This window comes from Phalacrocorax aristotelis, chromosome 2, assembly GCF_949628215.1.
Source record: "Phalacrocorax aristotelis chromosome 2, bGulAri2.1, whole genome shotgun sequence".
Taxonomy (NCBI): Eukaryota; Metazoa; Chordata; class Aves; order Suliformes; family Phalacrocoracidae; genus Phalacrocorax; species Phalacrocorax aristotelis.
Genome location: NC_134277.1, coordinates 89,547,795 through 89,562,301, shown reverse-complemented (window position 1 = coordinate 89,562,301; position 14,507 = coordinate 89,547,795). Strand labels below are relative to the sequence as shown.

At 37.6% G+C, this 14,507-nt stretch overlaps 1 protein-coding gene across 5 annotated transcripts in view; it reads right to left on the bottom strand.

Moving 5' to 3' along the window:
• The window catches only part of SEMA5A (semaphorin 5A), a 349,647-nt gene that overhangs the window by 97,926 nt on the left and 237,214 nt on the right, over nt 1-14,507 (bottom strand). For all 5 annotated transcript variants that reach the window (XM_075084299.1, XM_075084302.1, XM_075084298.1 and 2 more), the window contains one exon: nt 7,207-7,414. In XM_075084299.1, coding sequence (XP_074940400.1) covers nt 7,207-7,414 — 208 coding nt within the window. The remainder of the gene's footprint in view (nt 1-7,206; nt 7,415-14,507) is intronic.

The window sequence follows — 14,507 nt, the reverse complement described above, 5'->3', positions numbered from 1 at the left end:
CTCCATCCACGACAGTCAGTCAAGACAAAGCTTCCAGCCCTCTGATTAGGAGGTAGGAGCCTGGAAATGCTGGGATGACAAGGTGCAGCTAGGATTTTCAGAGCCGTTTTGATGGGCTGGAACTAGAGCCTACAAATCCGTGGTTGGCAAATAGGCTCTGAAAATCTGACCTACCTACATAGCAAGGCAACGCAAGAGCAACAACAGATTTGGGGATCTTCCCACAAGTTGATGTGTTCCTACATCAGAACAGCAATAACAGTGATTGCCCAGGCTGGACACGTTTGCTTCCATATGGCAACCCTATGTCTTTAAAAGACCTGCACATCTTTAGTGGCTATAAATGTAAACAGGGTACACAACTTCCATATCCTTTTAGTCAGCTGTAACCTAGGTTCTTTTGAACTTAAATGTTGAGGTTAACGTTATACTAGAATATGAATCAATTATAAAGATAGCAGGCCCAGATTTAAGATGTGCAACTTCACTCCTTAAAGTACTAACCAGATAGCAGGTGTCTCAACATTTTGAGGGTACCATTACCTCTCATTTCAGAAGTAACTGTAGATACCTCCACTGGCCTGACAATGTATTAGAAAGAGCAGATGGCCTTTAAAGCCGCTCATTTTGAACTTGTAGAACTGGAGCAACAGAAGACCTGTTCTGGAATCCAGCCCACAGTTCAGACTACTGCTTCAAGAATACTCTCTCTCTTTCATACATTCAGGTCAATAGTGGACTCAAAACGCAGATGCTAATTTCCTGTAAAACTTCAAATAAATGAAAATGTCCACAAAAAGATTATAGAATATTAAGAGAGCTGCAAATAATTCTCATGAGAAACCAACTGGTGTGCAATGCAGAGCACTGTAAGCTGAGATGCACAGGATGTGTGCTGGCCTGACTGCATAGCAGTCCAGTATCTGATATGTTAAATTATTTTAAAATAAAAAACCTTCCATACCTGCCTTTGTTTGTTTGTTTTTAAAACACCCAGCGCCTTTAATGTCTGTTTCCAGAGAATACACTTGCCAAGTATCAAATGACTATTGAAATTGCCTCTTGGAAAGTGGGTTGCTTTAAATATATCAGATGATTTTCAAGAAAAACTTAATAATAACGACACTGGACTTAAAATTCCTCAAACTTTTGGTATTTTTTAAAAGCAAAGGAATGAATTACATCATGACATATGAAAACCACATGCCTGGTTTAAATTTTTATTTCTTAGATCACTTCTTTGTTTAAAATAATATCCTACTAATAAAATCTGTATTGCAAATACATGGTCAAGTCCATCTGGTTTTCTTAAAACTTTGCAAACTAAAATGAAATGACATTTTCCTTCATTCTTATAGGGTACTTCAATAAATGCATTGGAAGCAGGCTGTAAAATACTACCTATTTGTCAAAATTCCTTCTTGTTTGCCAAAAACGTGTGCTTAAAATACAATACAGTAAATTCATGCATAGATCACACACTCCAAAGAGCCGTGACCAAATATTTCAGGTGCAGCAAAATGTAAATGCATAGTTTGTCTCTGATGCATTTTGTGGGCCAGATAGACAAAGACGCTGTCTGCGACAACCTTAGTCCTCACAGAGGGAGAAGAAATATAGGCAACCTCAGATCTGTAGAGCTTCAATTGATTCCCCTCCTCAGTATGGGGATAATATTCTACTTCTTTTGGGTGCTGAAGATTGTCAACTGTGCTTATTTCATAGTTTTGCTTACTTTATCAGTGTTCTCATAAATTCACACAAATCAAGGATAATTTTGCAGTGTATCCAATACCTAAAAAAAAAGACTTCACATTTTAAAAATGTGCTTATAATCTAGTCTTGCAGCCAGGATTATAGTTTATCTCAGTTTGGGAAATTTATGAAGATTCGGATTCTGGAATATTACTCTGGAATCACTAATTCAGATTAGATCTCAAGTGGTTCCAACATTCTAATGTAGCAGTGTGTTTCTCTGATTTAAACTGGAGTAAGGTTTGCATATTTTGAAACAAGGAAATCCACCTGGATGTCCAAAAATAACTATTCTGGAATGATTATTTCAAAACAGCAATTTCAATTCCATGTGTTGACAAGCCCTTCTGAATACATTAGCACCTAGTAATAGTTTAGATCACATTACTGGCTGTTAACTTGTATAATAGTAGTACACAAGAATCATTAATCTACTCTGTAATGATAGTCACACTGTTTTATTCTCAGGAATACAGGTTTATACTGAGTACAAGAGTACTTCTGAGGAAGCAACATCTATAGCCAATGAAAAATAGAGGAATGCAACACCGGTTCAAATACTTAATCCAATAATCTTGCTGGGGTTCTAGGAATGAAATAAAGCACAAGCCAATTTGCAAGGATTGTTTTCTTCTGCTAGTTAATCCAGTACCCCTCTTCTTACTGTGCTGCTACAGTTGTCTCTTGCATATGAACAGATTTCATAGCTCATGGTTAACAAAGAAGCCAAAATAAAAATGATGGAGTACAGAGAGAGAAAAGTTAAGGGTACAGAAGAATAGCTACAATAACGTTACTTAGCAAAACGATCTTGCGACCCAATAATATAATAAGCATATAATGTAAAAAATAATACTCAAAAATTTACAAAAATGGTTTATTTACACCAGAAAAGTCACTATTTGTACAGCTTTTAGCAGATGGCACTATTTATTTACTTAGACATAACGTCATAGTAAGATTAATTTTCAAGCCTTCTAAGCGTGTGAAACCTGTCTTCTATCAGAAATACCAATTCTTGACCCTTGCTTCACAAGATTTTGCAGAACATTGGCCTGATACAACCTTTCATTGCCCCTACTCTCAAAACTGATGCACTGAAAACTCCAGTACAAATTATTTCATTGACAAATTTGCCTCAGAGGAATCACTGCCATCCAAGGTTGCTTTTGAAGGCTACAGCTGTCAATAAAAGAAAGCCATCTGGTTCTTTGTTTCAGAGGATGGAGTCTTTACCCCCCTGCTACAGATCTTACTCCTTATTACAGATGCTTAGAGCCTTCAAACTTTAGGGAGTTTAGTAGTTATCTTCTCATGATAATCATTCAATTTATCTCGCATTATAGTTAATTAGCGGGTATACAAAAGTCAGTTGCGCTTTATGCTTGGCCTGCTCAACTCTGAAGAAGTACAGAGAAATGGGGAATTCTTAGTGAAAATAATAGCTCCAGTGAATAATGTTGATGGTCTTCTGTAAAAGTTTGATAAGCATGTGTGAATTGCAATACCTAGGTGATAATAACTTGGTCAAATCTTCAGGTTTTTCCCCAAGGAGAGCTGAACTACGGTAGCTGCTCTGCCATTTCCTCCTGGAGCATGAAGATGCCAGAGCTTTCTGGAGAACTGTTTGAAAGAATTCACATGGCCCAAACTATTTTTCCCTAACTGATTCCATAAAACAGCAGGATTATGACAGGATGTTCGGAACTATTCAGCCATTGGCAGAAGCCTGTGGGAGACCCCCTCCATGAAAACTGTCAATCCAAATAACCAACACAGACAACTCAAAAACAACAAAAACATCGTGGCATAATGGGAAATGCTGAGCAACCCAAACTACAGGTGTGACAACAGGCTCTGCCTGTGATATGGTCTGCTGTCACAGCAATAAAGTGCACTGAACTGCACCTAGAGCACAAAAAGAAAATCAAATTTAGTCTCCAAATGTAAAACAGTTTTTTCAAGGGCGTTTGATAACAGTGTCTGTGGGAGCATAGCTGGTAGAACAAGACTATCCTGAATCAGAGGGAATGTCTGTCAGAGGCAACACTGTGACACAGAAGACTCCACCACAAGAAAGTGCTGGAGGAACAGATTTACAAAGGAAATATGAGTTAGCTAAATATGTACAGCATAACAAAGTGATAATTAAGAAGACATAATAAACTAAAAATAAAAGCAATATCCACATGATTTAGAGGCTGTTACTTAAAGATAAAACAAGGAATAATGAAATAAAAATAAAAAATAGACAATCTCAAGAAAAATATCTTGACATTGAGATATAAGCTTGTGGAACAGTCTGCTCAACAGAGGGACTAAAGTTGCATTGTCTGAAACCCTTTCAATAAACCTAAACAAAAAGATTAGAAAAGATTAGATGGTGAGCACGCTGCCATTGACACAAAAAGGCAGACAGATGAGCTAGTACATCTTCAGTCTTTTGCCTTTTTTAAGGCTATTATTTATGCACAAACATGCTCTATTTCTCAAAAATTTTGTGAAGTAGATATTAAAGACTGCATTTGCCCTTGATCTGGGGACAAAACTCTAGTTAATATTGATGGAAGTTCAAAATATAGCCTTGGCACAGTTATACAGCCCTAAGTATGATAAATGTGAATAAAGTTAATATAATAAAAAAAAAAAAGAATGACAATGCCCTGAAGCATTTTCCTTAGGTAACGTTTCCTCATTACTCTATTTACTCATTGCTACAGTACAGAAGCAATAGTTGGCAACATATAACAAGAATGTGAGTTTTAAAGCACTCAGCAATGCAGTGACTGTTTCAGATGTTTAATTACCTAGTGAAATTTATAGCCTCAAGTAAGGTACCTACACTCTCTCCACCTGCAGAGAACCAAATATGCTTGAAATCCAGCATAAGCCAAGAAAATACAAAAGTAAGTGATAGGTGAGAGAAAGATTATGTCTATGTTGTCCAAATGATCCAAGTGTCTAATGACAGATGATGAGGAGATGCCTTATTTCATTGTAGATCACAGCTGTAAATCCTCTCCTTTCTCACAAAACAGAGCAAGAATTTCTGGTGAACTCTTTAACCAGAAAGAAAATATGGACGGTAACCCTTTCGGTCCAATGGTGTTATAATTATTCAAAAAAATTGATACAACCACAAAAGATATTAAAAAACCCACAAGTAATAATTTTATCTCCTTTTAAGTAAGTCATTCCAGTGGAAGATGAGACTTCACATACCTCTGGGCAGAAGAATAAATTATCATTTCGGCAAGATTTGAGTCACTCAACTACTGTTCTACTCAGTACAATGGGAATAGGAACACTTTGTTGTTGTTTTCTTGTTTTTTGTTTGTGTTGTTTGTTTTTTTTTAAAACCCCACTCTTAAGATCTAGTCAGTTAGACCCTGCTGCTCAAAAAGAGAGAAGAATGCCTAGCCTGCAGCCGTCTATGGGGTCTATGATTTGAGACAGCGGTCCCACTCTGCGAGGGCAGGAGCATGTTTGGGCCCTGCAGCCAGGGTACCACTGATGTGCCTCAGGAATTGTCCTGATAGAGCACAGGTACCAAGGACCTTGTGGGACCTCCACACAGGCAACAAGTTAAGCAGGTGCTCTGGAAGTCTCACGTCTGGCTTTTTGGAGTTCCCACCTCACTAGTAACATAATAAGGCTCCAGCCTTGATATGTTTCAAGCCAAGTGCAGACTTGCTTGTATTATTGAGCTCTCTGTGTTTACAGAGTCCCTGAGAAAACAAAGGATATCACCCTTTCTGAAATAAACACATCTGCTTAAGAAAACATACTTAATGTCTTGTACAACCAGAACAGCGTAATCATCTCATATTCAAGAAAAGAGAGAAGCACAATAACTCGTCATATTTTTCCTTCTCCAGATATACACACATACACTCCTCCCCTTTCCCAAAATACAAGTTCCTCACTTAACAAAAAGGAGGAAACAAAATGAAAAGGACCACCACACATCCTGTTTCAACTTGCTAAACCAAAGAAAAAGGAAACTTGGTCCTATGTTGGCCCCTAAACCAATGAAAAGCTTGAGGCAGACTTGCTTATATATAACTTTTCCTTAAGGTGAGCTTTGCAGGACTTCCAATGGGGCTTTGAGTGTCCCATCACTACTCTTTTAGCAGAAAATTCCTAAAATATGCTACACAGGACAGCATAAACAAAAAGGGCTGGTAAAGAACTATAATAATGACAATCCCCCACTTCCCTGGTCTACTCCATTTTCCCAGGACACAGCTTTTCCTTCAGTCTTGTTCTCAATGCAGTATCCTTTCCCCGGCCTCTTGCATGGCACCAATCCCCATGGAGAGCCAGGTCCCTCAGAAAAGTCCTTCCACTGTCTCCAAGCCACAGCTCTACACCTGCATCCTGCGGTCACCCCCCTGCTGTGAGCGCGTGTGTGCTCCCTCTGACAGCCAGAAATGTCTCCACTTGCAAATGGTCACTGCCTTTCATGGGAGGTATAATGTCTCTGTCTGCTGCACAAATAACGTCTCCGTGACCCTGACTGTAGCAGCCAGGAAAGGCAACTGGCAGGCTTTCTCCCTCCTTTAGCAGCCCAGCTTTTCAAAGGAAAATATATTAAACAAGCTGAAAGCAAAACAAGCCAAAAACCAACCAAACGCGTCTGTCAGTTCTGAAAAAGCTCATCACACTGGTTCAGAGTCTGACATAAAACGGAACAATCATACTAAATTACTGGAAGCACACACATACCAAAGGGAAGATACAACTAATTAGATGAAATTGACAATCTCTAACAGCAAATCTTTCACAACATAGAAGTACTTTTAGATAACCTATAGAAAAAGTTGTATGCTGAACTTTAAATTCCTTAACTACCATAATGCAGTGCAAAACCAAGTGATAATCTGTAAGCTATTTTCCTTGTTTGATCAAACAACTATTAGTTGTGTAACACTTTCACTTAGTAGAATATTTACATTTATTACAGTTTCGTCATCCAGCACTACCTTTAAATAGCCACTTTTCCAACTAGTCTTAGCTCTCAGTTTATCCAATCCAGTTTTCTGTCTGAACCCACAGAGCTATTGCTTACTCAGTTATAATACAGCTTAAAAAAACCCCCAACTTAAATTTGTCCAAGTTTCAAACTTTAAATATATTAAACCAGCAGCTATATTGAACATGATGAAATACTTGTTTTCTATATAAACCATTCCTTACTGTTTCATTTCACAATTCAGGATCTGTATAATGACACTTAAATATCAATATAATTCCTTGAGAGTCTCCTCTAGCCCTAACAAGTTAGTAAAAGAAGTCAGAGACGCTTCTGATAAATAGTATACATACAAAGTCATTGGTGAGAGAGGTAATTAATTTGGATTCCTACTCAGTCATTTTTCCTTCCTGTTTTCCACAATTCCCTGGAAGCATTTTTTCTGCAATCAAATCAAAGTAGCTGATTCTTGATACCTGTATGTTTTGTAAAAGAGACATCTCTTCAGGGGGACCTTAATCACGTGCTCCTGAAGGCCCACAAAAAGGACACTCTGGCTGTGCAGGATCTGAAGGCTCCTGATGGGCTCTCGCTGACTTTTTGGCAAGAGTTCAATCTCCTCGAGCAGGCAGCTGCTTGAAGTCTGGTTCATTGGGGCCAGTACTTTCTTAATAGTGCCATAGTCTGCAAAGGCAAGAGGAAAAGGAGTTACTAAAATTCATACTAGCAATTCTACCTACTTGGTGTCATTCAGTGAACAAATTTTCATCCCATGCTGGATGTTCTCAATGAAGCCTCAGAATCTGGGAATACTTTCACTGGAGTTTCCTAAATTGCTTATAGTACAGCAAAGAGAACTTGAAAGCAGCCATTGAAGTTTTCTATGTTATGTAATACAGTAAAAAATAATTTTATTAGCACAGAGCAGACTTCACAACAGTAGTCACTAGGAAACAAGCTTTCAAAGTCTGGCTATTACAAATGCACATTCGCAGCAAGGGTTACTCGTTTCAATTTACCAGATTGTACTACACTTTACTATGTTCAAAGCAGTTTAAAGAGCAATAAAGTCCATCACTGCCCCAGTCTGTTTTAAAATCCCATGTATTAAAAACATTGGATTTTAGATATGGATTGCATTCATTTAATAAAGCCCATATGCATGAATATCTGTAGGTCCTAATTGAGTTTAGGTGAATATAACGATAAAACGAGGCTGCATCCCTTCTTACTTCTCTGGATTTTGACCTCTGAAAAATCATATCTTTTAGCATCTGCTCTTCACTTCTTACTGTGATTTCTAAGCAAAGACAGTTAAGCATTACAAAGCAGGGTCAGATGACTGATGAGATTTCTGATTCACTCATGGAAAGTCTTTAAATAATTTAAAAATACAAAGAACATTTGCTCTGAACACAAAGGACCACGTTCCCACACTGGTAAATATTTTAGGTAGCTGTCTGACCAAAACTGCTTTTTGCAATCTTCTATATGCCAGCAATAGTAAACATTAAATATCCAACACTGCAAACACATACTGAGATCAGCTCTTACTTACGTGAAGTCTTGAAAGACTACCAACTCTTGTGAGTTGATAACAATTGCAAGACAAATGTTTAGGATGCTCTGCTCTGCAGTCCAGTAAATATGGCTTTTGCCATCACTAGCACAAAGCCAGAGGCTTGGCGTAGAGCTGCCAGCACAGCGTCTCAGCATGGGTCTGGCCCTGTCTTGGTGAGAGCTGGTTTTAGCCATGGCAGCAATTGCCTGGTGGCCACGTGCCTGTGGCCTCCATATATTGGCTTCGCTCTGGGAGTGCCCGGGGCAGGGGGCTGGCACCCCTACCTAGTCACTGCGGGACAAACGGCCTCTCTGGGGTCATGGGGCTGGGGGAGGGCAGCGTGCGGCTCCCAGACTCTGCCTGGGAAATGGTGAGGAACAGCAAGTAAGCAACCTTAAGAAAATACAAAAAACTGGCCTCAAGAAGACTCTAAAACTGATGAGGGGGTGGAGAAACCAAGATGCTAATCACTGTTAAAGTCTTCTCCCCCTTCCCAAGGAAAACTGAATAGTCAGTCTTAAGACCTGAGAAGTACTGGAAGGGAAGTGTAACACCAAATAACAGGGGGAGGTAGTAGGAAGTTGTATAAAAGTTTTTAACCATGTTATTAACAGAACTTTAGTAAGTAGATAATATGGACTTAATTTTATTAGACAGTCAAAACTAATTAGATGAACCATAAATGCTTAGCTCAGTATATAAAGTGCATTTCCCTTTGTCCATAACAAGATTTCGAGTGTAATAGCTCATGTCTGCATGTTAGTCTTCTGACTGACCTCTCAATTCTTAATATAATCATTTCATATAACTATTTACATTTTTCTTCTTTCTTGGTATAAACAAGCTTGTCAGGATTTACTGTATGTGAGAGCATTTGTTAGGAAGAAACCTTTTATTAAATGGCAGTTTTAATTTCCATTTAAATTTAATCTTTTTGATATAAAAAAATTTCTAATTTGACTGTAGTTTTTTTCCAAACAACCTAAAATAAGGTTGTATTCAAAAAATAATTAAAGCTTTGCCAAGAGTCAGTTTTGTCTCACAATTAAGCAATAAACAGCTCAGCTGAGGAAGACAACAAGAAGTGTTTCCACTGATGATTGCTGGATGCAAAATCTCACTACAATTACAGCAAGTTTCAAGATCAAAATACGGTTTGAGAAGTGCGCAGAAAAAAAAAAAGAATAAAAAATCAGTGGCTGTATTAGTTAGTAACTGAGTGAAAAAAGAAATTTTTTTTTGAGCACAGAAGTTGGAAAAATACACTGAGAGGAAGAAAAGAAGAATCAGTGAGATCATTTTACACACGCAAATGAGTTGGTATCACTTTACAGATCAGTTAGTACAACTCCATATCACTTGTCTAACTGGCAGCCAACAAATTCAGTATGATTCACAATACATTTCATTTGGTTGCCATCTTTTTCCTGCATGAGGCAAAAATCAGGTAAACATTCAGCACGTGCTTCTCGCACAGACTAATACTTCTTCCTGCCATTGTGCCATACTGGCAGCTACAGACTGAATCACTTGCTGTCACCTCTCCAAAGATAAAAGAGTTAAAAAAAAACAAGCCTGGAGGCCTCCTCCCCCCATGCCTAAACACACATTTAATTTAGAAGTGTAGCTTTGGACAAGAACAAAACCAAATATTTTGTGTTTTTTTTCTCCTCAGTAAATTTGTTTAATGTAGAGGGCAGAACTACATTTTTTTTACGTTCAGGTCTATGACCTGGAGAATATGGTTACAGCAGCATACTACCCTAGAACAAAATAAAATATTATCACTTTGAGAACAGCAGCACTAATGTCTTCCCCAGGACAGCTGTCATTGCTCTTGTTCTTCCTTCTTATCTTGGCGTACAATCTCCGTTCCTCCCATTTCCTTTTGCTTTCTTTTAGCATCTCCCAAATCATTCCTTTCCCATTTGTTTTCTGAGAGGACCAGCACTCATACAGAAATGTTGAAAGTCATAAATGAATGGGCTTTAAGTGAAGAAGTAGTGCCAGAGGTCCCAGATTGTCAGGAACAAACACTACCCTTCACAGCAGCAAGGCGGGTCATATGTGAGTTCAGTAAAAAAGGAGTAAAATGTTATCTGAGATCTACCTCTGCCTCAGTAAACTCTCCTACTTCTCACCTCCTATAAACTATCTTCTCTGCTTTAAATTCTTCCTGCCTATGACTCTGATTTTGCATGGACCACCTGGGAGCCCAAACTAGGGTGAGGATCTGTTTTTATTCTGCAACTTTGAGACAGACACAGATTGAATTGGCAGCTATGTTCGCCAGACTCTGGTATGTAGCAAGGGTATGTATCTGTCAACATCCTCAAACTATGCTAGCATGTAATACTGGCCACACCAGGCTTCCTTAGAGCAGAAAATCATAGCCATTGCATCAGTACTTTCAAAAGCCAGGTGCTTTCCTCCAGTGTTGCCGATTCTACTACAATGTGTCCAACATGATGCATTCAGCCTCCAGCAGAGACTGCAGATTTCCTAAAGAATTTGTAAAAGTCCCATCCTCAAAAGTGTTGACTATTCAGCCATTTTCACTCCACAGTTGTAAAGAAACATGAAGAGAGAGGTAGGGAAAGAAATGAGTCTTGGATATGGCTCTGGGGCACGGAAGTTTTCAGACCTCTCAAAATCTTCCAGGTGAATATTTACTTTATAATCAAACTAACTGTCCACTTCTGCCAAGAAATAGCTGAGGCGAATAGTAAACACAGACCTTCCTAATGGATGCAACTTTATTGCCGTGGACACATGGAACGTTCCAGTTTAATCACAAATGTCAAGCCCAAGTCCAACAACTATTTAAGAATTCACATGAATGGCATCTTCACATCTTCAGGGTAAGCAAGACATGCTGAAATAGATCCAGACATCTGACAGCCTTGGGTTGAAGGATGACTGATTATATACAGTTGTAATAACAGATAATGTCATTGGTCAGAATGAGTAAATAATCTGCTTTGTTAACTTGTAGGGCTATACTTTTAGAGACACCTGCAAAACCAGCAACTGAACATTAGAAATCTAATGACTGTGAATGAAGGTGAAGAGGAAAGAAACATTCCAGCTGAAATATTACTATGGAGACTTCGAAGAACTGAATGGGAAACCTGAGATGGAGTTGTAGAGAACAAGCTTGGAGGAAACAGGATCTGAAATGAACAAAATGGTAACGGGACAGGATCAAAGGATGATCTCTAAAACTGAAAAGCAAAGTTTAAGATGTAAATGGTATAAAGCATAGCCAGTAATGGAGAACACTGCAAGAGTGTGGCTGAAATCATTACAATGTCTATGGTGATACCTGCAAAGGCAAACAGAAAATGAACATACAAAACAGACAGAAAATGCAACAAAGTAATAAACGTATAATTTCTTCAGTTTCCTAACAGAATTAAGAACACTCCAAGTAGCTACAGTAACTTCTTCCTATGGAGAAGCATAAATATTTGTATGAGCTATTATGTTAACAAAATATTGCTGCATTCTTCAAGCAAAAATATCTTTAACAAATCATCCAAGATGAGGCAGTATGGAAGTAAGTTCATTTCACTTCTTTAAAAGAAGGGGAAAAAAATCTCTATCCACTCCTTTTAGGGAGGGAAACACTTTCAGTCTTAACTATTCCCATATTTGACAGTGAAACAAACCCTAACTTAATCTTCATTTTATTGTAGTTTAGCATGGTACCTTGGAGGGTTGGTCTCCAGAAAGCAACTGAACCAGCACCAGAACAAAGAATCCAAGTCAATGTTTTTCAGAGGAGAAGCCTATGGTATCATCTTTCAGTAATATTGGAAAAAAAGTCATTGGTGCCCTCTAAACTATAAGAGTTGCCAGCAAAAGAAACTTGTAATAGTCTCAAATATATCCTCAGGCCAGTTGTATTCCTATGTTTGTGACTTTACAAGTATTCCAATACTTTCTGAGCACAATAAGGTGCCTTTAGAGATCTGAAAATCTCCTCACATATACCAAAAAACCTCAAGGAACAGCAAAATGGGCTGCAAATTATAAACTAAGAACAGTCAATGTAAATAAGGGCCTATTTTGCAATTTCCCCACAAAATACTGTTTAGAAAAGCAAGATGTCTTAAGCAGATGAATGTGGTCAATATGGATGAAAAAGGCAGTCATTACAAGATATAGAAAATGGAAGCTAAAGCCATATTCGGTACTTCAAGTGACATTTGTAATTGAACCTGAATAAGGTACCACCTGTGCAAGAAATACACCACTCTAAGTATATTATAACATGTGACGACGGACTCATTGACACCCTTAACAATCTGTCAACATAATAATCAGGATTTTTTTGTTTTAAAGAAAAGTTTAAAATTAAAAGATGAATATTTACAAGAATACATTTTAAAGTGTAGTTGAAATGGACACAAATTACACATATTTTCAAGTGCAATTTGAAATAGACTTTGGAAAATTATATTCATTAACTACTTTGATTTTGTGCATTACACACTGTTTTTGCATATTATTTTTGTATACAAATTATTTTTCCAGTGGGAAAATAAAAGCATTCAGACAGTATTATGACTGCTGATATTAAAGAAAAAAATCTGTTAATGTAAAATTTCTTGTAAATATTATCCATATGTGTATATAAACAGTGTTTACATTCATCATATAACATTTGCATTAATTAAACACCATGGAAACAGAAAAAATAGGGTATTAAGGTTGTCTTCAAGGCAGAGGTCTTTCAGAAGAACAAATCGAAATACCAAACACAAAATTGAGGTACAGAATGCATAATAGTACAAAATCAAGAAAGTGCAACGTGATTGATAAACATCCTGTCACTTCAAAAAAATATATCATCAGTATTTGCATTCCTCCACCACAGGAACCAAGAGAAAGCCCTACCACAAAGCAGAATGTGCATTTGGTTAACAGCAGAAAATTATTCCAATGACAGAAAGTATTAGGTTGCATAAGAGCTTAAGTGCGCTCAACTCAGAAAAAAGACACAGGAACAGCTGGTTGAGCCTACAAAGAGAGAGCCCAGGACTTATGATTTAGCAATCTGTGTAACATCAAAAAAGATGCCTATGGAGCACAGAATATGAGAGGATTTAAAACCCACACTTTTTTGCCCTTCCTAAAAATAACTTTTAAATTAGTTAAATCATCAGTAGAATACAGATAATTAAAGCCTTGCTATAATCTCTTTTCCCATATGGGGGTGGAGTACAATTTGGTTTCAAGCAAAGGCATATTTAGAAGATAAGGTAATATAGCCATTCTCTGTAACTTAATTTATCTTTTACCTCCAGGTTTCTGAGATATGTATGTATACTTGATTTACAGGAATAGGTTTTTAATCATAGAACAGCCTAAAGGACAAAGTGAAAGACCGAGCTTGAACTATTCTGCTTTAAAAACTAAAAATATATTATGGCTAAATCATAGAACCATAGAATGGTTTAGGTTGGAAAAGACCTTGAAGATCATCAAGTCCAACTGTTAACCTAACACTGCCAAGTCCCCCACTAAACCATGCCCCTAAGCATCACATATAACATCATTAAAATATCTCCAGGGATGGAGACTCAACCACTTCCCTGGGCAGCCTCTTCCAATGCTTGACAACCCTTTATATGAAGGCATTTTTCTTAATATCCAATTTAAGCCTATCCTGATGCAACTTGAGGCCATTTCCTCTTGTCCTATCACTTATTACTTGGGAGAAGAGACCAACCCCCACCTCGCTACAACCTCCTTTCAGGTAGTTGTAGAGAGCGATAAGGTCTCCCCTCAGCCTCCTCTTCTCCAGACTAAACAACCCCAGTTCCCTCAGCCTCTCCTCAGAAGATTTGTTCTCCAGACCCTTCACCAGCTTCGTTGCCTGCCTTTGTAATACAATGTCATTGTAGTACCTCTACAATGATGGTGAAAATAAAAAGAATATAGTTTGATTCTAAAATGTCCACCTTAATTTACAGAGTTTTACTTTAAATATTTTCATATTTTTAAATACATATCCATTACTTCTTTGGAAAAAAAAGTGAAGGTCTGAAATGAATAAGGAATCCTGATGCTTTATCAAGGCATAAGTTTCAATTTTAAAAATTTTTTTACTTTTATTTTCAGAGCTTTTTTACATGTTCATGTTTGTCTCTCCATTTGAAATCAAATGACTGAACAATCTGGTCTGTTTGATAGTTAATTTGTTCTTTT